Below are 25,824 nucleotides of genomic sequence, written 5' to 3' on the forward strand. Positions count from 1 at the left end.
CCTTCTCTGGGTTCTTTCAATATTTATGGCATTCACTGCAATTGCCTGGTCACTTATCTGCACCCTTCCACTTGATCAGTGGTTCTTATCTAGGGTGATTTCTGCCCCCACCCCGCACCCCACCAGGACATTTGGAAATGTCTGGAGACATTTGGGGTTGTCACAATGGGTAGTGCAGGGGTTGGCTATGGGCATCTAGTGGGTAGAGGCCAAGGATGCTATTCAAAATCCTACAATGCACAGGACAGCCCTCTACGACAAAGAGTTATCCAGCTCAAAAGCATCAACAGAGTCAAGGTTGTGAACCCCTGTATGACACTGTAAAGGCCTTACAGACAGGGTAATGTGTTTACTGTATGCCTGGCATATAATAGGTACCAATAAACATTTTTTGGAATAGCCGTAATTGTCATCTGTATCTTATTACTGTGTACATCTCCCCAAAACCAAACTTCATGCTGCTTTCGGGGTAGTCTTCCTAAATGATCTGATCATTGGTTCCTTACCCAAGAGCTTTTTTTTTTTTTTTTAAGATTTTATTTTTTCTAAGTAATCTCCGCACCCAACATGGGGCTCAAACCCACAACCCTGAGATCAAGAGTTGCATGCTCCACCAACTGAGCCAGCCAGGCACCCCGATCTTTTGGTGGTTCTTAACTTTTAGAGGTGCATACTGGAATATTTATGGATGAGATGAAATGTCTGGATTTCCTTCAAAGCAATCTAGGGACAGAAAGTGATAAAACAAGTTGGTCCATAAATGGGTAGTTGTTGAAACCAGAGGGAGGATTCATGAGACTTCATTCTACTATTCTATTTTTGTATATAGTTGAGATATATATATATATATTCCAAAGTAAAAAGTCCCTATGATACCCCTCTCCCTTGGATGAAGACTGAATGACTTAGTCTGTCCATTAGGCATTTCTACCATCTTTCTCCTCAGCTTCTCCTCATCTCTACCTCAGCCTGAGGACAAAACCTGGCTGGGTGCATTAGAGTATTTTTGTTCTGGAAAAATCAAGTGTGTTCCAAAAAGTAATGCCTCTCTTGGATTAACTTCCAACTGACGTTCACAACTTTCCTTTTCATTCCCCGTCCACCCCTACTCTCCCCAAAAACCTAGTTTGGCTGAGAGGTTAAGAGGAAGGAAAGGAAATTAATATTTACTGAGTGCCCATGATATGCCAGGTGCTGTCCCGAGCACACTTATTTTTGAAAAGTTATGTAGTGGAAATTCAGTATTTTGAACATTTAACTTGCTAAGAATTACATGTCGTACATAAATCATGGCCTGTTTGGGGATGATGTTTATTGTTCTTTCTCACTCACTTTTTTATATGTGCCCTAAATTTCAGAAAAATGATAACTTTTCCCTTTCACCGTTCGCAAAAAATTATCACTGACGTGGTATAGCCATTTTTATTGTGTAAGCCCTACTGTTCTCAAATGCCACAAAAATGGTCACAGCATCCAAAGCAAACCGCACTAACATGCCTATACTTCAAAATAGTTCAGAAAATATGGCAGGATGGCACTACCTCAACTATTTTAATTGTTTTGCCATAAACCATAATGTGCATAAAGTATTCATGTTTTCTGGGCTTTTTTTGTGAGTTACAATTCAAAGTCACAGAACTTCTAAATTTTAAGACTCTCTTAAACAGCTTCCATGTTTCCCAACATCTTACCCTCTGGAGAACAGACTTTTTTCCTAAAATTCTTCATCTTTTCAGTTCACAGTCAATTAGAGTATTTGGATGTGAACTTGAACACCAATGTGATATGTATGGCATGAAAAGGAGAAGGAGGTGGGAAGAGGATGTCAAGAGGTAGATGTCAATGTTGCCTGTAGTTTCTTAAAAACTAGAATCAACCTCCACCTAGCATAAGGCAAAGGGTTTAGAAAGGCACAAACTCTGGAATCAAAGTGCCTGGATTTGAATCCCAGATCCACCACTTATTTGTATGTGGTGTGACCTTGGTCAAGTTACTTAGTCTTGCTCTATACTTGCCTCACAGAAGGGCTATGAGGATTAAATACGAGGATCCACACAAAGCATTTAGCACAGAGCCTTGTACCAAGTAAATGCTCAGTAAATGTGAGATAATCATTGTTGTCATTTCTACGACTATCATCACCACCAGCACCGTTTTAGCAGCAAAAGAATGTTAACCCAGTGCTGGTTCCCAAGGGACTGAGATGGTGGTTCTGTGCTGCAGAGGCTCGGGCAAGTTCCATTAAAAATGGTGGCCCAGAGGAGGGACCCAGAGTTATTTAGTCTTGGCCTATTCTCTCTGTCCACAGAAGGAAGAAACACCACCTGAAATGCGTCCACGCCATTGGTATTGGGAGCTACAGAGCAGCTCTCTGCTTGGCTGTGAAGCCAATAACCACAGACTTTATCTGCTGTTGCCCCAGAAAACCCAAGTGTTGAAAAATAAGATGGACCAAATGACCATGGAGACCTGGAACTTCGGCACAGCCTTCAAAGAGTATCTGTGTGGTTAAAAGAGGACAGTGAGGGCGCCTGGGTGGCTCAGTCATTAAGCATCTGCCTTCGGCTCGGGTCATGATCCCGGGGTCCTGGGATCGAGCCCCGCATCGGGCTCCCTGCTCGGCGGGAGGCCTGCTTCTCCCTCTCCCACTCCCCCTGCTTGTGTTCCTGCTCTCGCTACCTCTCTCTCTCTGTCAAATAAATAAATAAAACCTTAAAAAAAAAAAAAAGAGGACAATGAAACATCCCACTGCTTGAGCAGTTTTTATCCCTAAAATTCATTCCAGTAAGAGATACTTCCAGAGATACCATAGTATCTGTGGCTTACAACAGTAACATACAAAGCTGGCAGGAAGAATGATCATGACCCTGCTATTATTCAAATAAACTAATGCTATTAGGCAAATGGTCACATTCCCACTTCAAGTTACTATTCCAATTCACTGAGAGGCAGAGGGAAAGCACAGACTCCAGTGGCCTGCCTCATGGAGAAATGATTCCAGAGTCAAAAGAAAATAAACATAAAAGGTGGGAGGAGTCACTCACAGAGCTGAAAACTGCCAGAAAACCGACCCCACTCAGTGCAGTTAGAACGCACATTTGCACGCAGCCCCTGGGAAGCTGGCCTATAGTCTAACCTGCATTTGTTTAACAAACCTAAGCAATGAACTTTCTTCACTGCACGTTTCTCCACTAAAAGCTACTCTCGTGAAACTGCTTTGATATTTGGTAAAACTTTCCTCTTGAACTTTTATGTAAAAGAACACTGAACTTTCAGGATAATTACACTAAGTTTAAATAAAAGTAACTACCTAATTTACAAGAGGAATTACTTAGAAAAATACCACCAAACTTAAAAGAAGCATGAATGAATTACTAGAAGTTATACTACTGCAGTATTAATGCCCAATTATTGTCGGGCATAGAAAAAAAAGCAGGCTGCTGCCATCAGTTACCCACAGAACTGTATCTCTGGAAATAGGTAAGAGTAACAGATGGAGTATGAGGTAGCGGTTGTTATTGTTAAACCACTTTCACAGTACAAAATGCAGCCAGCTGTTGCCCGATTGTGATATACTTTGCAACCCAATTAATTTACTTATTTCCTCCCCTTGGACCCAATAAACAGGGAACTCTTTGGGCAATAAATTTAAAAAAACACAAAACAATTTTTTTTTTTTTTAAAGTGGGCTCCATGGAGCCCAATGCAGGGCTTGAACTCATGACCCTGTGATCAAGACCTCAGCTGAAATCAAGACCAGAGCTGAGACCAAGAGTCGGATGTTTAACCAACTGAGCCACCTAGGTGCTCCTGGGCAATCCATTTAAAGAAGGACTGTGGCTGGTACACTGTTTCAAATGGTTGAAAACCGGGGCACCTGGGTGGCTCAGTCGGTTGGGTGACTGCCTTCGGCTCAGGTCGTGATCTCAGGGTCCTGGGATCGAGCCCCGCATCGGGTTCCCTGCTTGGCGGGAAGCCTGCTTCTCCCTCTCCCACTCCCCCTGCTTGTGTTCCCTCTCTCGCTGTGTCTGTCTCTGTCAAATAAATAAAAAATAAATAAAATAAAATAAAATGGTTGAAAACCAATCAGTCAAAGTAAAACAAACAGCAACAACAAAAGGTGTTGAAGAACTAATGAACATCTACTATGTATGTTTCACACCCCTTTCGGGATGACTGGGAAATGAATTAACATCTATTTGGCTTCTTCAAACAGTAGAGCTGAGTGTTACAGCTGAAAGGGTCTTTGGAAGCCATCTGGTCTAAACCCTTCCTTTCCCAGACATAGAAAATGAAAGTCAAGGACAGAAGGAGAGATCTCCAAAGTCCCATACCCAGTTAGCAGGGAAAGAGTTGTGCCCCAGGCTCCTGACTCTAAGCCACACCCTCCCCACTATACTCTCTTGCCTTTCCAAAGTGAGCATGCCCCTAGGAAAAGGGCAGATGCCACCACCAGATATGTCAGCAAGAATGGCACTGCTATTTTCACAAAGGTCACTCCACCAAAGAACAAAGTAGACAGCATCCATTCTATTAGGTGCTGTGTGCTTATTCTATTAGCCCCTGCTGCCTGGCCTTGCCAAATCCAACAGTGCTTAGATCAGAAAGGCCATCCCAGGGCTGCCCCCAAGCCGAGGCGTGGTAGCAGCTCCACCCAGCAGGTCTCCCAGCCAATGCTCACCAACTGGAGACAGGATGCTTGCTGGCTTTTATCAAGGCTCCAGTGCCGTGTTTCTCCTCTGCCCCTTGGGGTGGTGGAAGGAGGCCCAGAGACCTAGCCCCAAAATATCTAACCCCAGAGGCTAGGAATCCACTTTTACTCTCCCAGACCTCTCTTAGTTTGGCACCCTTAGACAATGTTTCTAGGTAGTCATAGGTTGTTTTTAGTGACAAATGTAGCTGCCCAGATAGCCTGAATGTGCCTTTGGTTCCATCCCCCCCAGATGTTGCCAGCTGCTTGATGTGTTCTTGCCCATCTGTGCCCTTCAGTTGTGATACCCGTCCCATCAGATGCTCTCCACAGTCCACAGGGCCTCAGGTCCATTCCTAACACCCCCGTGGAGCCCAGTTCTGCTTCTCTATTGGTTTGGCTGACTTGGCCTACACTAGGTCTGGCTTTGCCTTGCCTGGCCACCTGAGGCCACATCTCCTAGGACGGCAACCTTCCTTTTCTCCTACAAGAAAGTGCAGACTGCTGAATGCTCCTATGTGTGTAGGAAGAGGCACCCTTGGCTTCAAGCAACAAATGTGACTGTGTACAATTCTGAAACCTGAATTATAAATATGCATTTGGACAGTAGTTCTCAACCTTTCTTCTGCTCTGACCTAAGATGGATGGTATTCACAAACACAACACCCTCCCCCCGCAACAAGGCATCTGCGATCTGGACACAGCCCTGGGACTGCTTGTACTCAGCACAAACACTGCTAGTAGATCATGAAAGATGGGCTGGGGGCTGTTCAATCCCGGCATGCGAGGAGGACCTCGGAGGCTTCCCTCCATACTTGAGGAAGATATTTGAATGGCAAGGGAGAGTGACATTGGGATAGGGACAACTTTGATCTAATATTTAAAAGAGGAAATCGTTGGCAAACCTATCACTAATAACTCAGCCATAAGGCAGAGCAGACCCAACTATATAAAAGGCTCCTTTGGCAAAAATCCTTTTCTAAAGTTACTAATTGGCCCCCTTTTCTTTTTTTGATATTTTATTTATTTGAGAGACAATGAGAGAGAGAGAGCATGCGCACGCACGCATGCGTGAGGGGAACGGCAGAGGGAGAGGGAGAAGCAGACTCCGTTCTGAGTGAGGAGCCCAACTAAGGACTCCATCCCATGACCGTGAGGTCATGACCTGAGCTGAAGCCAGATGCTTAACCGACTGAGCCCCCCAGGCACCCTAGCCCTTAATGTATCTTTTGAATACAACTGTACTTTGATTTACAGTATTTGAGCTACTGCTTCTTTTTCACTGTTTTAATACTGGAGCTTCTTAAAAGGAGCAGCCCTCAGGCCCCTATTCTCTGACTGAGCCTCCCAAAACGCACCTTTAGCTTCTGCTTGCTGGTGGATCACAGCGAGGGGCTTGGTGAATGTCTTCTTATTCTGCATCATGGCCCAGATCATTGAGGCATCCAGTGAGGTGCAGGCTTCATCCGGGGGCACACACTGCAGAGAGGCAGAGCAAAGCAGGGTCAGGGGTCACTCTGAAGAGCCTGCACCCGCTCGGCCTGCACAGTTGTCCTGCGCCCCTTATCAGACAGCTCACAGCTGTTTACCACAGAAAAACAGGAGATCTGGGTGTTTTCCAAAGAACCATAAATAATCTGGGAGATATAGTGGCAGACCCAGGATAGTCTCAGCTGCACTTGAAGATTCAAATATCACTGGATGGCTTATAAACACTGCTTTTCTTCCCCATCTTCCCACAAAACAGCTAGAGGTTTTAGTGTTATTTAGTCTGAAAAGTAAAGAAACTATATGAGTGCTGGCCCTTCACCAAGCTGGCTTCACATAAATGGTTCCTGTTTGTGATTTGTGATTGTGGGAAACTTCACGTGCTGCCTTATGAAAGTGACAGATTTTACATTTGTTGTCCAAAAAGATAATCATGTTGTCCAGTTTGTTTGATTTTTAAATCCTGGTATAGGCTCATTCAAAATGACGCTTTCCAGGGTCGTCTGCTACAGTGTTCCAAACTGGAGCCCTGGGGAATTGTACCCACGTGTGGGGACCATGAGAACAGTTGTTTCCAGTTATTTTCAGGCCCCAAACTTAGAATTAGCATGCCCAAGCTCGGTATACCTGTTTTTAAAAAGTATGATCACACTCCCGTCCCTTTTTCTTTAAAATAACTTTATTCCTTGCCTACGCTCATCAATAGGTGAAACTCTAATGTAAATGACATCTACTTGCTTTTGTTGTTAAGAAATAGATCTATCCTTTAAAAAGCCTACAGCAAGCCATTCCCCAAAGCTAATAAATTTCAAATCACAAAAGAGCAAAGTCTTTTGGCTTTATTGTCATTGCTGCTCTGAGCAATGTATTATAAGAAGACAACTTCCTCTCCCTCAAAGCCCAGAGAAAGGCCTTCACAACAAGCGTCTTGCACAGGGAAACAACAGATTGTCTGTAGAAAGGCCTCATTATTGAAAAGATTTGCATTTTAGGAAAAGCCTTCTTACTGTGCTATCAGTTCTTCACTTAAGTAAGGGTCAACGATTGTACGTCCAACTCACAGCTCGACCCTGGACAAGATACTCAACTCCAGCCTTAGTTTCATCAGCTAAGGGCCGGGCTGGACTCAGTGATCTTTGAGAACTCCTCCTAAGAAGATTCTTTGGCTCTGTGTTATCATCTGAGAAGTCACTAGAACTGTGGAAATATTAACTACAAGCAGTAAACACAAAGACAGTGGTAACAGCTCATCTGAAGCCACTGCTCTATAAATGGCAGACTGTTGTCAAATCTACTGTCTCCTTTGTTCCTCTGCTCCCGAGGGAAGCCAGGTACTATTATTTCACTCTTCCAGATGAAGCCATGCAGATTCTGAGAGGTCAGGGGACTTGCTTCAAGTCTTGTTAGTAAGCAGCAGACCTTCCTTCTCAGTCCTCATGCCCTTTCCAGTTTCTTGTGCCTTGGGTGTAAATAGGGACTTCACATCCCATGTCATCCACTGGGACTTAGAGCTCTCCATAGAATGTTATGGAGGGAAATATTAGGATTAATATTCACACACTAACATGCTACGGATGGTGCTAGGCCAGGCTCAGAGACAGATAACAACCAAGCCACCAAAAAAAAAAAAAAAAACAAGCCAACAGTAAAGACCCCTAGTAACCGCCAGGCCTCCCCTCCTAGATCTCTAGCTCCTAAAAGTCATCCTCTGGCTGTAGGGAGCAGCTGTGTCTCACAGCCAAGCATTCAGCTTCCGCATGACTCTACCACAGTCCACTGGTGGTCCCTGGAAGGCGAATGTCCACAAGGTTAAGGCATCAATGTTTCCAAAAGCAACCTAAAGAACATAATCTGAATCATCTTATACATTCATGCTCCCAAATGATTATGATCAGATTTGCTACACTGTCATATGTAGTATAAAATTTTCTTTGGTGTTGTCAGAGGAATGGATGCCCAGGGAAATATAACAATGTAAAGCATTCAGATCAGTGGTAATCTATCCAATAATGTAATTTTTCCTCCTCCCTCTGTACCTCTATCTTACAACCTATATATTAAGAGAGAATTCCACACATACATTTATTGATAACTGCTCAATCATTAGTTTTAGACACTGACTGATATGTGACTACAAAAGTTTTATAAGTCACCTGACACTGTATGAGATAATTACAGAAGAAGTGCCCATACGGAATTATAAAAAATCATGGCAGATCACAGAAACAAAACTATGGCAGAAGACACCTTTCTTGCACAAGGTCAACTAATGAGGTATCGTCATCAACCTTGCAGATTTCCCCTTACACGGCCATTCCAACAAGGTCAAAGTGTTCCGATTTCTGTTGTGGCAACAGAATGTACTGGGTTCAATACGGGGAGGGATATGAGGCAAACATGGTGAACAAATATGAAGCTGAGAAAAATTAAAATACTTGTTAGTTTCCCTTAGAAGTCCTCCTGAGACAAGTCAACCTTATAATTCACACAGAGAAGGTCAAAAAACAATTGCAACGCAAGTCTCAGCGGGACCTGGAAAAATTAATCCTCACACTGAACTTGTCCTTTCGGCTCTCTGTACTTTTGGCACCGCACACTATCTGAATTGCAAAGATAAAGCCAGACCTCTCCCTCAATGGAAAACAGTCTTGATTTATCATTTGTGAGATACTACTAAGTAGCATGCATGGAAAAAAAAAGTCATACTGTCAGGATTTATTCTCTAAGACTCCATAAAACTCACGGTTCCCTGCTAACACAGATTTTATTACTTCAATTGGGCAGTTCCCAAACCAAAAACCTCAACCTGCAATAACTCGTGATTAAACTTCTCCGGTAGGTCATTGCCTCACCTAAAAATGTCGAAATAACACAGAGATGGATGAAGGCCCGCTAACCTTAGGTAACTTCTGGGGGTCTTTTTCCTTCTTGGTGCACAACGTGAGCTCACATTGTAGAAAGAGCAGTGAGGTGTTGAAAATGGACTTAAACACAAAGCTGAATCGCTTCTTGTCCATCTCAGCTTGTGGGATAGGAAAGTGCACCCTCTTGGGATTGTAAAATTTCACAGATTCGTCTTTAGGACAAATGTTTTCAATGATGGTGTAATCAGACATCCTATCAGGGTTTGAATATGGAGAGATAAAGCACGTTTGGATGGCAAATCCCAATTCTTGGTCAGCCTTAGTAACAGATACCTACAAAAGAACAGAAAGAGCAATGAGATCCAAGTTGGCATCTCACTTTTACTTTAGGCACAAGGGTAACATGTCAACACGGGGCTTCTGATGAGGGACATTGCTTTATTTTCATAACATAAGTCTTCTTTCTAATTACAAAAGTAATATATACTCATTGAAAAAAGATGTTTTCCATCTAAACTTGGTATGGATGATGACAGTGAATTATTTAGTTCAAATGCCAGTCTGGAAGATTCTAATACAAGATGAATTAAGTCTCTTCAACCTCCCATAAGTCCTCTGGGAGATAAAAATAAAAGCATAGCATGCACCTAAAGTGGATTTCCAAAATAAACAAAGCACCAACAGGCAAAGCACCTAATGTCATAATACTGTGTCATGTCTCAATAGGGTACCACCTGTAAAGCAAGCTATTTTTCAAAGCTGCTCGAAAAATAAAGTACAGAGGCAGAATCTATTTAACCTAGGCAGAGAGGACTGAACTTCTAAACTGCCACAAGTCATAATGAGCCTAAAACCTTGCAGTAAAACTGCAGATTCATCTCAAGTCCTGCTTCATAGCAAGCAGGCAGAGCTGGCCTACGGGCTTTGGTGTCCGGGACCGTGTAATCTGGTGGCGATCACAAGCCTGGCAAAGTGTCCTAGCTGCTCACAGGTCCAAACCAGGCCTTGCCAAGTACTCTCCCTTCACTCTTTAAGCCCAAGGGTATTTTAAGGGAAATCTAATCTGGAAATGTTTCCAACTCATTATACTTCCCTCTTACAAAACATTCGTATGGGCTCTGTCCAAACTTGCTAAGGTTCTTTTCTTTAGAAACAGGAAGTGGTGTTTGGCCAAGTATAAACAGAATTCAAACCTCAACTCTCCTGAACTCAGCTAAAATTCCCAGACCAGAGTGGATTCTCCATTTGGTGACACATGGATCGCTGCGTGAACTGCCTTTCCCCTCATGCTTCATTCCCTGCCTAAACCTAGGATCAAAATAAACTTAAACACTTTAGAAATAAAGTTAGTCCTTAACCATAAGCCAATAGCCCCAGAAGCCTTTCAAAAGGCGTGGAGATATAAACACACTTTCCATCCTGAGAACCCAGGGGAAACCCCTGACAGCGCATGGGGCTCTGAGGACACAGCACTATTTTGAAAGATCCCTCCGTGGTAACTCCAAGACACTCAGCAATGAAGGTGATTGTCATTATGTCACTGTAGTGCTTTAAAGTTCAATCCCTCTGATGGTGAGATAAATAGTTTCATCTCCATTTTGGAGGAAAAAATGAACATACAGGATAGACGACTTGTTCAAAATCCTACCTGGGAAGCACTGGATAAAACCAAGCCTTAAACCCAAGTCTTCCAACTTCAAGCCCATTTTCTCTTTACTATTTCACTGTAGCCACAGGGTTGATTCAACCAAACCCACGATGTGGCCTTGGGAGAACACCTGGTGGGAAATCTTTCTAGGAAGTAGTGTTTGGGAGTCTGCAAATATTCACACATCATTATTTTGCCAATATTTCTGAAAAATAAGATATTTTATCTCGGAAAGATGGCAAATTACATATATCCTATTACTAAAACGTACCCTTTAACATGACCTCAGAACCCACAATGCAAACATGTAGACAGAAGAAGAAATGTAAATCTTTTCTCGAATCTCAAAAAAAGCATGTAATAGTAGAAACTCTACGGTATCCCAAAAAGTTGTTTTAGAGGAAAAAATATTATCAACAAGTCCTTTAGTCTAAAATGCCCTGGGCGGGGAGGGTGGGCACAGTCAGTTAAGTGGCTGCCTTTTGGTTTCGGTTCAGGTCGTGAGATCGAACCTTGCATCGGACTCTGCACTGAGCGTGGAGTCTGCTTGGATTCTCTTCCCTCTTTCTCTGCCTCTCCCGCACTCAGATAAATAAATAAATCTTGTAAAAAAATAAAATGGCCTGGAAATGAGTAGTAGAAGGACTACAGGTCTCAGAGGGAGACAAGCCTCAGGAAATTATGTGGCTCATGCCCTGTGAACTCTGAGCCTCAGTTTCCTCCCATACAGAAGAAGGGCACCAATACCAACTAGAAACAATTACTGTGAGGATCTGTAAAGTCACAATTACATGCAAACAACATAGTTCCCAGCTAGTCAATACATGACAGCTGTAATTAGCAGTACTATTCTAGATTTAAATTTGGGGGGTTATAAACAGTTCTTTTTAATGCCCCAAGACAAATGAACTAACAGAAAAGCTGCCATGATGTGACCAACTATCACCCAGAGATGACCAAAGACCAGGTGGCAAAATCAATAATGTCTTGGAACAGGATTCTGGGGGTGTGATAAGGATGGCTGGGAGAAGAAACTTGGAAATAGTTCTCTAGACCAAACCAATGATTCAGTGAGTTTTACTTACCTTAAATAAAAAAATTTTCTTACCAGCATTGGAGTCCAAACAGAAACAAAGATTAGGTGTGGCTGCTATTTTATTTTGCAAAATATTTACAGATTCTCTATTTTAGGTGGTTTTAAACAACTTTAAAATAAAGCTGTTTAAAACATATACCACCCTCTTCAAACTCTCAGTACACCTGATATTTAAAATGGTAGCAAATAGGGGCGCCTGGGTGGCTCAGTCGTTAAGTGTCTGCCTTCCACTCAGGTCATGGTCCCAGGGTCCTGGGATCAAGCCCCGCATCATCGGGCTCTCTGCTCGGCGGGAAGCCCGCTTCTCCCTCTCCCCACTCCCCCTGCTTGTGTTCCCTCTCTCGCTGTGTCTCTCTCTGTCAAATAAATAAAATCTTTATAAATAAATAAATAAATAAATAAATAAATAAATAAATAAATAAATAAAATGGTAGCAAATAGATTCAGTCCATTTCTTTTTCATCATTTCACAATGTCTTTGACTAAATTTAACTATGAAAAATACAGATGATATATGAAAAGATATAAATGTGAAAATAAGGGAAAAAAAGAATTTCAAGTAAGCAGCACTGGGTGGACTGGGAAGAAAAACCACAACTCCCAGGGTAGGATACAGGAGGAAGACTGGCCAGTGATTAGCATAGAGCAGCAAAGCCATAAATTAGCAGAGCCAGGTACACATTTGGAAAAGAACAAACTGCAGTTGAGCAGGGCCCCTAAAACCCAGGGCATGACAGAGAGTCACTGCCCAAATGCACACAGGTGGATTGTGCAGCCAGAAATGAAAGAAGAAAATAATGCTCTTGGATAAGAAGAGATCTATAAATTAGGAACAGCATGTAGAAAGCAGTATATTTTCCCCAGTGGAGAAAGAAGGTATACCCAAAGAAAGAGAAGACCTCTCAAAACGGAATCAAAAAAGAGGAGAGATCCAGGAAAATGTCTAGAGCCAGTGGGCTCTATCCCAGAATCTGAACAAATGTGAGAGTTATTTATCTTTCTGAAATAGAAATATGTGCTCTGAAGTCACTTTCAACGTATGGAAGTATCCCATTTCGACTCCGTAAGCTTCTCACTCCTTGCACAGTAAAGTAGAACACCAGCTTGCAGTTTAGCCCCAAAACTAGCTCAGGAGAGGATGATGTTCCTGTAAGACCAGCAGATATCCTAGAATCTAATCTAAACCTGGATATTTGCACTGCTAAGTCGTCACATTTTCTCCTCTTTAAATGGCACTTTGAGGATAAATGATAGCATCGAGTGGGCTCTTGAGCCAGACAACCTGAGTATGGACCCTACTCTGAACTCCACTAGTTACTGTCTGACCTTAGACAAGTTTGTACCTCAATTTCCTCACCCCTAAAATGGGGATATCAATAGTCTTGTCTCATCGGACTGCTTTGAAGAGTAAATTACTACAATAATTATAACCAAGTTTGGCACAAAATAAATTGCAACAAATATTAGCTGTTATTACTTCATTCTTACTAGCACTACCTAATATTTTTATAGTTATTCCACGGACTTAGGCTATGCATAATCATTACCATTACATATATGGAACAGCTTAACACATTTATAGATACATTTAGATAATGATCTAAAAAAACCTTAATTTTCATGAGAAGCTACTACTGAACCCCTGTTCCAAAAATGCTAATGACAAGCAAGAACGGGGCTTTATTAGTAGAATTCACACCACTGATTTTTTTATTTTATTTTATTTATTTGACACAGAGAGAGAGAGAGAGCACAAGTTGGGGGAGCTACAGGCAGAGGGAGAGAGAGAAGCAGGCTCCCCGCTGAGCAGGGAGCTTGACGCAGGGCTCTATCCCAGGATCATGACCCCGGCCAAAGGCAGACGCTTAACCAACTGAGCCACCCAGGTGCCCCATCACACCACCAGTTTTTAAAAAAGCATTCATCTGTAAAACGCTCTCCCCATGTAGCAAATCCTGCAATGTCTTACTTTGGTCAGAAATCAACCTGGATGCATTTTCTGAGCCAAGCCCTCACGGAGAGCTGGTTAAGGGCCGCAGGGAAGAACATGATGAGGTCTTCTGGGGCAGGCACCTTGGCTCTGCCCCAGGAGCTACGACAATTCTGCCCTAACCTAAAAACCCAAGGCTAATGTCCAGGTCTCATACCTCAACATAAATGTGTCCATTCTCTGCCACGGAGAAGACCCCCTGAGAGGGCACGAGAAAGAGGTCAGTGTTGTACAGCTCCATGTTGAAAGTGATGTTTCTGTTGGGTGGGTCCTGGAAGCTATTGGGATTCCCCACCTGCCGCAGGCTGCAATTAAACTGGGGAAAATAAACAGACAAACAAAACAGAGATAAATCCCAGTCAAATGAAGGATGAAGACCCTGGAACTCTGTAAGCTTTGGTCTTTAACATCCATTTCCCCCTCCCCGCCCCACCCAATAGTCCCTAACTAAAGCCAACCAAAAAGACAACATTCTCACAAACTACCTGCTGCAAACGAACACGTACCACCACAATTTCAGGTCGGCTGAAGAAGGAGGTATCGCCTTCGTCCATATCTCCTGGAAATCCATTATCGCCTGACTCCAGATCTTCGTAACCGTCTGGCCAGCCACTACTATCTCCAGGTGATGGAACCTGTATCACAATCTAAAGGGCAAAGAAAGCACGGTGTGGTTATGACACCAAATCACAGGATTTGGTTCTACCTCACACAGACACCCATGTAATAATTCAGATGCAAACCGAAAATCTGAACTTAAAAAAACCCCAAAACTCCAAGTTTTCTTAGGATTTTACCTTCAAAGAGATTAAAAATAAAGAGAAACCCAACATACGTTCAAATTAAGACTTGAACTAAAATATGCATTTTTCCTTGTGAAAAAAGTAAGCCTTGTTTCAAACAGTGGGGAAAAACCAGGCACTGAAACAGGGCTGAACGGGGCTGTCAGTAGGCCAGTCTACACTGGAGGGGAGGGGGGGCTTCTCTTCACATCAAAAATTCTAACAAATACTAAGAGCAGGCTAATTCGAAGAGCTTTCCTTTTTGTACCCATCAAGATTTGTATAAAGTGTGAGTTGGAAACTAAGTACCTAATGTTTACTATTGAGCTAGTCTCCTCATCTTTTCTCTGTACTCCTCTATCTTTTCCTCATTTCCTCCTCCATATCTTTGTGTAAGGTGTACAGATGCAGGAAAGAATCGTGTTTTTATCTATGACAATCTATCTTAATGTTAGTTGAAATGACTATTCCTAGGTTAGTTCTAGATAACATGTAAAATCCACCTGAGGACCATGACTCCATAAATAAAATCTTAATTTCTTTGCATTTATAGAATAGTCACATTTTTTGTTTGGTTTTATTTCATGGGCTTAGATTTTTGAATATGGTGCAAAACAAAAATATGTAGTAAGTCAGAAAATTGCTACAGTTATTAACTGGAACAGCTACAATATTCACTGAAGGGAACAGCATGGGAAGAGAATATAGGAAAACCACTTCTCCATTCTTTACCAGTTCCACAGAAAGAAGTATTGATGGAATTGAAGCCAAGTACCCAGGACATTGCTTACCCTACGTATCATCATCATAATACACACACACACACACACACACACACACACACACACACACACACCCCACGAGAAGAAAGGGATTTGATTTTATTTTTTTTAAAGATTTTATTTATTTATTTATTTGAGACAGAGAGAATGAGATACAGAGAGCATGAGAGGGAGGAGGGTCAGAGGGAGAAGCAGACTCCCTGCCGAGCAGGGAGCCTGATGCGGGATTCGATCCCGGGACTCCAGGATCATGACCTGAGCCGAAGGCAGTCGCTTAACCAACTGAGCCACCCAGGTGCCCAAGAAAGGGATTTTAAAGGCTTAAGATATACCTTTCTCTTCTGAGGCATATTTTTTTGTTTGTGTGTGTGTTTGTTTTACTTAACAGATTACCATAGCCTCTTATTGGTGATAATTTAGTCATAAACTTAAAATTCCAAAATCAAGTATATCAGTAATATATGCCATTCATTATACCTGGAAAAACTGGATAATGTAAGAAAATTTAGTGTTGGAATTGGCAGGAGGGTGTTCATCATAGAGGTCAAAGGTTAATAAATTATTCCAGTAACAAAGGGAGATTAGCTGGGCCAGCCTGCTGTCAGGGAAAGATTAGTGGATGAGAGGTCAGGAAGCTGGATTCAGTCCTGGCTCTGCCGTTAACTAGTTCCTCAAATCTAAGCAAGACTCCTAATTCCCGGGAGTTCAATTTCCTCACCTGTGAAATGAGGAAGTTGAATGAGATCATCTGAAGGTTCTTTCCAGCTCAAACACTCTAAGTCTGAAGAATAATAAACTTGGGTCCATAGGAGAGTCAGAGCCCACGCGAGCCACCCTGACAGAGCACCTGATCTCCAGTCTTTCTTCTGGATGGGTCAAGTGTATCTACTGAAGGGCAGTGGGACGGACATGAATGACAGTCCCACCCACCCTGTCCCATGCCAAAGCTGAACTCGGGGATTTATGAGCCTTATTTTTACCATCAAAAGTATAACCTGAACTGCAAAATTAACACTATAAAGTACTTGTGAAATTTCATGTTTCAAATTATTTTAATATTCACTGCCTAGTGTGTATTTCTGCAAGAATTGGCTTAATCTGAAGAAAAAAGATTTAGATGAATGAGCTGACAAGAAGGATTTCTGAAAAGTGTAGGTTAGCTATTACAGTGGGTTATCATTGGGGGAATCTATGTAATCTCGCTTTGGGTAACGTCAAAAGTAGCAAATCTCCTGATTTGCTTCAATGTAGGATCTTTCTCAGAGGTGGAGAGAGACTTAATAATAATTTCTTGAGAGCTGTTTTCGGATTTCTCTTGGTTCTTTTGTTCATGAGGAAAGGAGAAGTCCTCCCATCTCTGGACAAAACTCAAATGATGCCACAGAGACCACGTAGCTGGTTAGCCCTGTGTAGACTCAGGGTCAAAGTACATCCCATTTTGTTGAGAACTGACACTTGGCTCTGTTTAGGCCTGGAGTACATGCCCCTGCTCATGGTCATAGAAACTTTAAGGCTAATTTTAAGGTAACACACGGCAAGGCTGTGGCAAAGGGCCAAGCTTTGTTTTGGAGAACACTCACGGAATTATAGTAAACCACACCATCTGGGGCTGACCGCCGGTGACGAGTACCACAGCCATTCAGGGGAGACTCCAAAATGAAGTGGGTGCCATTCATCTTGGCCTTGCAGGTAGGATCCAACAGGGTGAGCTCCATCCCTGAGTAGCTGTTGGCCTGAAACAACAACCACCAAAGACGTAAAGGGGGGGCCCACAGGCAGGTCTGCAGCACACGGGGAGCACGTTTTGCCCAGTCCTCCCATACAGTATTGGTTGCTGGAGGCCTGCATTTCCCCTCCCTGCTCGCCTCCTCCCAACCTACCAAGGATTGTGTTTGTTGGCCTTGGAAATTCAATACCAAAATATTGACACATGAGGATCTGGACCCCCTCAACTGAGAACAACAGGACCTGAGTGAGACTCCCAGCCAAGGGGAAGTGAGTCCATCCAACTGAGAAAACAGTATCAAGTCCCCAGAGTTCAAAAGTGAAAGAACGAGAAGGAAATAACTAACACACACTGGCGCAAGAGGGGAAAGGAGGTGGCTTTCTCTTCTCTAAGAAATTGCACTGACCTGAAAAGAATCTTTTTCTACAGCCACGATCATCTTCTCATCATCACATCTGACTGACAGGGCAACCTCCATGTTCCCTTGCACCTCCTCGGGCTCTGTGGGATCAGGAAACAGTTGTATGCTGGGGATGACCGGGGTCTTTGGCCGGGGGATCCCATCTGCTCCTCCTCCCTTCTGGCCTCTCCTGGAGATGTCGGGGAAAGGAAAGGGGAAACCTCCATTTCGGCCTCCGCCTCCTCGGATGGGTGGGTTCTCCAGGGCAGGCAGGGGGACAGGGTCCAGCAAGATCCGTAGCTCAGGAGGGATGGTATGGACTTCCTCATCTCTCATTTCCTCTGGTGGTGAAAGAAGAAGGCGAAACATCATCAGTGTTTGATGCCAGGCCACAATCATCATCATCATTAGAAGGAGGAACAAGGGGAACTAGCACAGAATGGGCATGTGTAAAATGACTCTTCACAAGCAATGGGTAAAAGAGATGGGGATCTGGAAGCCTGAATTCTAGTCCTGATGTTCTTTCTAACTGACTGAGTGGCTTGGGGCCAATGGCTTATTTCTCTGTGTCTTGGTTTTCTAATTTTTAAAATTGAGGTTGGATTATATCAATAGTTCTCTACTTTGGCTGCACATTAAAATCATTTGGGGAACTGAAAAAAATTCCCTATACCCAGGCTGTACCCCAGGTCAAATAAAAATCAGACTCTCTGGAGTGGGACCTAATCATTAATATGTTTAAAGCTCTCTGTATGGTTCCAATGTACACCCAAGGTTGAGAACCACTGGACTAGATAACTTCTAAGGCTCTACAAGCTATACAAATCTATGATTTGAATAAGAACATTATTGTCCCAATATATTATTGGGCCACTGAAATACCCCCCTTGAATCTAGAGATTCTTTAGCATAATTTCTCTAAGGAATTCTTGAAACAATATTGGCATTTTAAAATTATTCACTATCTCCTTTCTGCCTACTAAATTCCAACAGCTATCTAGGCATCCTGGCCTTTTAGAACCTAGTCCTGAAAAGAGAAAGCTGCTTAGGCACACTTATTCCTTCAAAGGGAGAGACGTATCTGCATATAATTAATGCTCAGTGTTCTGTCCTATTTTCAACAATTTAGGGAAGAAAAATTTTCCCAGTGTTGTCCATATCCAGTCTCAAAGCCAATGCTTGAGGTCAGTCTACCTCAGTGGGAGCAGGAAGTGAAGACAACCAGAGGACATGAACTCTCCTTCAATACTATCTCTTGGAAAAAGATGGCACAGCCATACGGATCCAAAAGAAATCAGAGCTTTGGAAGATTTTTAATTTGTACGTTGACAGAAACCTTCACAACAACTCATTGAGGTAGGGCCTATTTTTTCTCCCATAATACTGAGGAGGAACCTGAGGCTCAGAGGTTAAGCAACTTCCCCCTGAAACGGTGAATAAATGGCCCTTACTCACGCTTGGTAGCAGTACGACTGGGGTAAGGAACAGGTCTGGGGATCAGAAAACTTGGGATTTGAGTCTCGCTAGCCATGAGGTTCTGGAAAAACCTCAAGAACCTGTTAATATTCAATTTTCTGCTCCATCCAATTGGGGTAAGAACTCCTGTGTTCCCCCTGGGTGAGATCGAGAAAGTGCCTGGTGGCGACCATCCTACAAGACTACAGTCTGACCTAGGACTTCTCCCCTGTAGTAGGAGCAGCTGTACCTCAGCTGTAAGTGATTAGTAGGCACTTCTGAGAGAAGAACCCAGGCTGATTTGCTCCTAATGTAATCACAGTGAATTCTGTGATCTACAATGAAGTTCTCCAACATGCAATCAACTCTGTTAGTGAAAAATCTGTACCAAAAAGACCATTTCCTCAAAATAATCGATCACAATTCTAGATAACCTTAAGCTTTATAGTAAAATGTAGTCAAATGAATCATCAAAATTTACAACAGAACAACAGCACCATATAAGCTGAAATGAGAGTTCCTCATTGGAAAGCCTCATCTGGTGGATATTTTTACTTGAGGGAAAAAAAAAAAATCACACTTACCATTGTTTTCAAGCTGAAGATGGAATCTATTAGCCACAGGAGCCATTGTATATGATGTTACTGGACTATAGCCGTTGTCCAAAGCCCACTTGACCAGATTCTCTTGGGTTGAAGGAATGTCATCTCTTATTGATTTGGTCATTATCATGGATCTTTCACTCTCTTTCCCAAAGCCAATACTGTTAGGAGCCTAAAGATCACAGCAAAATTTCACTCATGAGTCTAAAACTAAACAGTGCTTTAAGTAAGAATTGAATATCTGAAACAAACAGATTCCACATATTGTAGATAAAGGAACTATTTATTCTTTTGATCCCTATTTTCCTTGGATTAAGGACACTGACATGAAAATCTTTAATAGCAGATAAAGAGAAATCTATTCATGCTGTTTGATCATACCATTTGGGTTGCTTATATTGATAAAAATAACCCAATGATCACTAAGTAGCTACATACTAAGTATACCTAGTATGTTACTAGAGTTGGTTTAATGTTTAAATTATATATGCATACATATCAAACTTTCCCTTATTTTTACTTAAAATGATGTATAAAATATACAATGTGCATGTTATCCTGCCAAAAATATGTCCCTGCTTCTATCTCCGGTACCCTAGATTTAAATGAAAGAAGGCACAACCTAGTTACCTCACTGTGGAGACTGTCTCATCTTTGTAAACTATTAAACTCCATATGGTGAAATAACCAGTACTGATATTTCAGTTATAATTTATGATCAATTTAGTGATCCTGTCACTGTACTCATTTGTCAAGTTTATTAACTCAATATGCTTAGATTTTGTCTTTTAAATATTAATTCCTTAATTTGGGTTATTGTCTCTCTAACCAATATTTCATCCAGCAATACAAGTTGACTTTCACTTGGTAATTAGTACAAAATTAATAGTGAACGGCAGAAATCCTTCCAAGAAAGGACTGAGTAACCAAGACATGGATGGTCAATTTCCACATCACCTGGCTCCTAGGGCAGTGATCTTGTCGGATGCGAGGGAGCTGAATGCTGCAGGGGAGGTGCCAAACCCAAGGCACCACCTTTCCAACAAGTGCTCCAACAAGGCTGGCAAGCCCTGCCGGCATGCAGATCAGACCATTTTCATGCCCTATAAAGATCACTTTAATTTCCATGCCCAATTATTTCTCCTGCATACATGCAGCATTTTTTCCCAAATTCCCCATTTGTTTCCCATTCTATTTGCCCCTAACAGGACTAAATATTAATCCTTTCCCACTGCAAAACCATAAAAGATTCACAGGCTCTAAGTTCTCTTGGCCTCTTTGGTTGTGGGATATTGGCTGAGGACACATATTTTCAATTCAAAGCTCAAAGGCTCTCCCCCAGAGTATTTTTCTGTTACCCAAAGTGCTTCTCCGAAGCTGCGTGACTGGCCAGTCACAATCATGTATGCGAAGGAACCATGCTTCGCAGCCATTTGTGAAAAACTCAGTTTCACAGGTTTGGAATCTTCTAGCTCTTACTTTGATTCAGAGAAAACGCCTTGGGGGAAGGAAGGGTTAAAAAAAAAAAACTAAACTAAAATGAAGTGAAGAAGGATCCAATTCGTTCTTAAAACTTAGTTTCTTAGGCGCAGCTTCTAGCCTTTCAAAGCAGCATGTCGTTTTGGTTGGCTGGACTTGCAACACTGGCCTAAACAGGACTGCTTGGCCTCATCTGCCCTAGTCTTTCATGTTGTTGGACAGCTGAGAAAATACTGTATTTCCAGAATACTATCATCACAACTGCCACCTGTCTTTTTTGTACCAGTATGGAATGATTTGTTTACACCTTTCCACATTAAATCTAGGAGCTGTCAGTACAACTCATATTGATTACGCCTCAGGACTTACAAAGCTAGAAATCTATCTACTACACATTTGTAAACCAGCAAGGCTTGGCAAGTTGGTTCCTTCCCAGCAATGAGCGAATTCCTCACCCTGTATTTCTGGGAGTCCCCAGGCTTTTCCAAGGCTTCAGTGTAGCTACTCCAAATGGGAGTTTTCCCGGGGAGGGGGTCCTCCAAATATCACCACTATGTTTCAGCCACATCTTTGTGAAGGATGGTGAGCTAGGTAGAGTCCAAGCACCTCCCTCCCTCCTTCCCCTCCACTGCCAAACACACACTTGCATCAGAATTGATGGTGGAGGGGGAGAGGTTGGTCAGAGATGTAATGCATATTCCCACTGGGATTAAAACATGTCTTTTCTAAGAACAAGCTGCCTATCATCAACTTTGAAGTGCTAAGGCCATCTGAAATAGTATAACAAAAAAATTTCTAATAAGTTTCCTCCATCTATTCTTTTGTTTTGGAGGTTCTTCCAAAATGTGATTACGCATGGTCCATAAGGGGCCTGAAGAAAGAGCCAGAGCTGGGCATTGTGGATGCTTCCAGTATTCCCGTTCTTGTCCACAGTCCTGCCCTTTGCATCTCTTTGGACCGTTCTGTCATTTGGAGGGTGCATTCTGCCCTATGCCCCCCCACCCCCTACAAGCACACACATGCCATTCATGTTTAATGGGGCTCTTCTTTACATTGACCCCATCAAGTTCCTTATAATTCTTTTAGTAGACATCTTGTTTTTCACTTTGTTTAGAGAAGTTGCTCTTATAGACAAATTTTTGAAAAATTGCTTGTGGAAGGAAGATGAACTCCCTTTTTATGGCAAGCATTGTGCTAGAAGCTTTACATATGTTCTTTAATTCTCCTGTAAAATATAAGGAGATGGGCATTCTTATTCCCTGATTAGAGAGGGGAACCCTGAGATGCACAGAAATAGCACATACGGTGGAGAACCCACCATGTACACCCAGTGTGGCAAGTGCTTTAGACGAAATACCCAGTAGGCACCTGACAAATGTTTGTTGAACAGGTAAATGAATGAAGGAATGAACGAACTCTACCATACCTCACAAGAACTCTCGAGGTGAGTACTATCATCATACCCGTTTCGTAGGTAAGGCTACAGACTATCAACTAAGGATTGCCATTCCTCTACCAACTAAGAGGAATGACAATCAGAAATGGGATTTGATTCCAGCCCTGTCAGGCTCCAAAGCCATGGTTCTTGCCACTCTACCAGGCTGTCTCTGAAGAAAATACTATGAACAAGGCCACTATAAACCCTATCCCCTTTCTAAGCATGACTGTATGTTTTTTTAGTAGCAGGGACCTTCCCCTCACAGCACAGGCAGAATTCACATCTGAGACTGGGAGTTAGGAAATCACAAAGCATGGAACGGATTGAGAGAATAAAAAAGAACATCATGCAACATTACCTAATTGTTTAGTAATGTTGTCATGCATTGTCCAAAATTGGCCTGGAACAGGAGTACAGCCAAAGAGGGGAATGAATATAAACAGATCTTGCACTGGGATGAGCAATCTCATTTCTAGCCTTTCTTATTCATATGAAAAGTGAAGGCATTCACAGCGAACTCCAGGAACACATGCTCAGGTACAGAAAGAGCCACTGAAGGGTCAGGGCCGAAAGAACATTTACACAACTCCAGCAGGGAATTAAAATGTACCGTATGTTTTTGCCTTTCAAAGCATGATTCCCTTTCCTGTTTTTGTTATTCTGAAAATTAAAAACATTTGGTTGGTATGCCAGGCAGCAAATGCTGTAGACACCCCAGGTCACCAACACCCCTCATGCCATGCCAGGGAAAGCAATCAAAACAGCTCTGACTTCAGAAAATCATGGCTGGGCTTTGTCCTCGACACCAAATTAATGGATCACCCTTACACACGATGGTTTATTTGGATCCTCTCAAAGTTTAAAAAAAAAAAAAAAAAACCCACAGGAACCAGAAACGATTACTTTAAAATTAAGATGTGTATGCTCGTGGCTTTGCCTGCTGCCTCTGGTGAGTGCTCATGCACGATGGTACCTAGGGGAGCACCGGCTTTGTTCACTGCTGTATCACACTGAAGGACAGATAACACCCAAACCAAAGGCAGCCCTCCCCTGCCAAATACTGAAAACATAAAATCCTCTCCAACTGATACAGTGCAGGTACTGAAAAAGGAATCAGACACAATTTTTTAAAAAGACAATGCACAAGAATTGCAATCTACGAAAGAGATTCTAAGATAGTTATATTCTTAAAAATGAAGAGGGGGAGTTTTCCTTTAACTTTCAATGTAATTTGTGCAACACTCTGTCAAACAGTTATCTTCCTAAACATATTTGAAAAAGATTTATTTTGGGGCACCTGGGTGGTGCAGTCGGTTAAGTGTCCGACTCTTGGTTTCAGCTCAGGTCATGATCTTGGGGTTGTGGGATCGAGCCCCGCATCAGGCTCCACACTTAATACGGAGTCTGCTTGAGATTCTCTCTCCCTCTCCTTCTGACCTTTCCCCCACTCTCTCTCTCAAATAAATAAATAAATCTTTAAAAAAAATTTATTTTACTAAATTTCAACATTCAACTTTTCAGGAGATTAGCTGCTGTTTGCCTATCACACCAACCAATTAAATTTCTTAAGTATATTTCCTTCATGAAAATAATGTTTAAGGAATAGGCTGGGGGTACTCTTCCTGTATCATTTCACTAACCTCTCCGTTACTGTGATTCTTTTATCAATGTTTCTCTCTCAGAAGTTAGAAGAAGCAAAAAGACACGCCAATAGCATGTACTTATCTCAAAAAGAAAATTCAACAGTAGGAGCTGGGGTCAGCGCAATTTTCCACACCTTCCCTAAATACCTCACCCTAAAGTAAGAGCTGATATTCAGTACCACGACACTGAGGCCCTTACAGGACTGTCAACCATGAAAGGCCCCATTATGCTCATTATTCTACACTTACTCTGACTGGAAACTACACTCATACACTTCAGGAATTTCACAAATGAGGCAACAGGGTCCAGAGAGGTTAAAGGACTAGCCCAAGGTCACCGTTTTTAAATGGCAGAGTCTGGACTCAAATCTCGATCTTGACCCCAGAGGCCACGCTTTTAACCACTACACTGTCTGCCCTTGTCAGGAGAAACCAAGGAGCAGCCTATTTCACAAAGTGAAAAACAACAGAGAGAGCTCAGAGAAGCAGAAACTTCACAAAAATAACACACATAAGCACAGCTTAAATTGCTGCCATGCATCAAAACAAAGAAATGCTCGACCAACTTACAACAACTTTCAGGTTTCCCTTAACATCAAAAGACTTGATCACCCAGTTGACAGACTTTTTGCACTTCAAGATCAGGATGAGATTTTTGACCACCTCAAGGTCCTTTCGAGAAGGTCTTATGTCAATTATTATGTCCACCTGGAAAGCACTGTGAATGGAAAACAAAGGCAAAGTTAGGACCCAAATGCCAGAAAGTTGCAACTCTCTCCTCTCTTCCAAGTCTTCATGTTTCCAGTGTCTGGCCAGTTGATTAAAAAGCTGGAGTTGATCCCAGGCAAATGACATGTGCAAAACAGATTGTTAGTGCACACAAAACAAAATGGTTTTACATAACAATAGACAAATATGCCTGCTGATAATTGGACGCTAAAACTTTTCTCCTTCTTTAGGAAAAAAAAAAAAGATGGCTACTTAATGTATCCACTGTTTGAAATGGACTTGGGCAACCAGAGGAGTGTACTTTTAAAGCAGAATTGTTGCTTTTCAACCTTCAACACCTTCAATGTGTAACTTTCCAATTTCCTATACGCTCAAAATCCTTCAAAACCAGAAATTTAAGTGCCAGTTTGGTAAGGAAGGTGGCAGGGAGGAGGGAGGCCTGGTAATAAAAACAAAACAAACAAACAAACAAAAAAACCAAACTAGGACACTTCAGATAAAATAAGCAAAAGGCTAGAAAATTTGACTATATTATATAAGGTTTGCTTAAGCCATTAACATTAGCTACAGAATCATATCTATATTTACTTTCCCAAACTTCTGGATATGCAGTTATTAAAATAAAGAAAACAGATGGCCAACCAAGTGATTACTGGAAAATTGATGAACACAACCCAAACTTCTAAGAATTCAGTATAAAAGAGATTTTTTTTAACCAAACAGTAACATTTCTGTCATTCTGAATTTAAAGGAAAGTATTTCTTTCCATTTGGTTTTACACACTTGTAAAGCATATGATGAATGATATACTCAAATGAAGCCTAAGGCTTAATATCTAAGCACATTTGCCAGATTTCTTCTATTCCCGTTCTCTTTTAAATTTTCCACAAAATTCTTCATGTGGGACAGAATGGAATCTTCCCAAAACTGATGTGTAGTTTATTCACTTTTGAAAGCAAAATTTGGTTAGAATTTTAACTTTGAAATCCCTCTACAATATAAATTTACATTT

The 25,824-nt window shown here is 42.0% G+C and overlaps 1 protein-coding gene across 3 annotated transcripts in view; it reads right to left on the reverse strand.

Moving 5' to 3' along the window:
* The window catches only part of TGFBR3 (transforming growth factor beta receptor 3), a 198,592-nt gene that overhangs the window by 22,364 nt on the left and 150,404 nt on the right, over nt 1-25,824 (reverse strand). For 2 of the 3 annotated variants that reach the window (XM_044914557.1, XM_044914556.1), the window contains exons 7-14: nt 24,654-24,801; nt 19,506-19,695; nt 17,473-17,807; nt 16,921-17,073; nt 14,283-14,423; nt 13,934-14,092; nt 9,076-9,375; nt 6,049-6,169 (exon numbers count right to left, since the gene is read on the reverse strand). In XM_044914557.1, the coding sequence (XP_044770492.1) occupies nt 6,049-6,169; nt 9,076-9,375; nt 13,934-14,092; nt 14,283-14,423; nt 16,921-17,073; nt 17,473-17,807; nt 19,506-19,695; nt 24,654-24,801 (1,547 nt within the window). Of the gene's footprint in view, nt 1-6,048; nt 6,170-9,075; nt 9,376-13,933; nt 14,093-14,282; nt 14,424-16,920; nt 17,074-17,472; nt 17,808-19,171; nt 19,177-19,505; nt 19,696-24,653; nt 24,802-25,824 lie in introns of all 3 variants that reach the window. The other variant, XM_044914558.1, reaches the window with a different exon arrangement.

This window comes from Neomonachus schauinslandi, chromosome 4 (genome assembly GCF_002201575.2).
Source record: "Neomonachus schauinslandi chromosome 4, ASM220157v2, whole genome shotgun sequence".
NCBI classification, from domain to species: domain Eukaryota; kingdom Metazoa; phylum Chordata; class Mammalia; order Carnivora; family Phocidae; genus Neomonachus; species Neomonachus schauinslandi.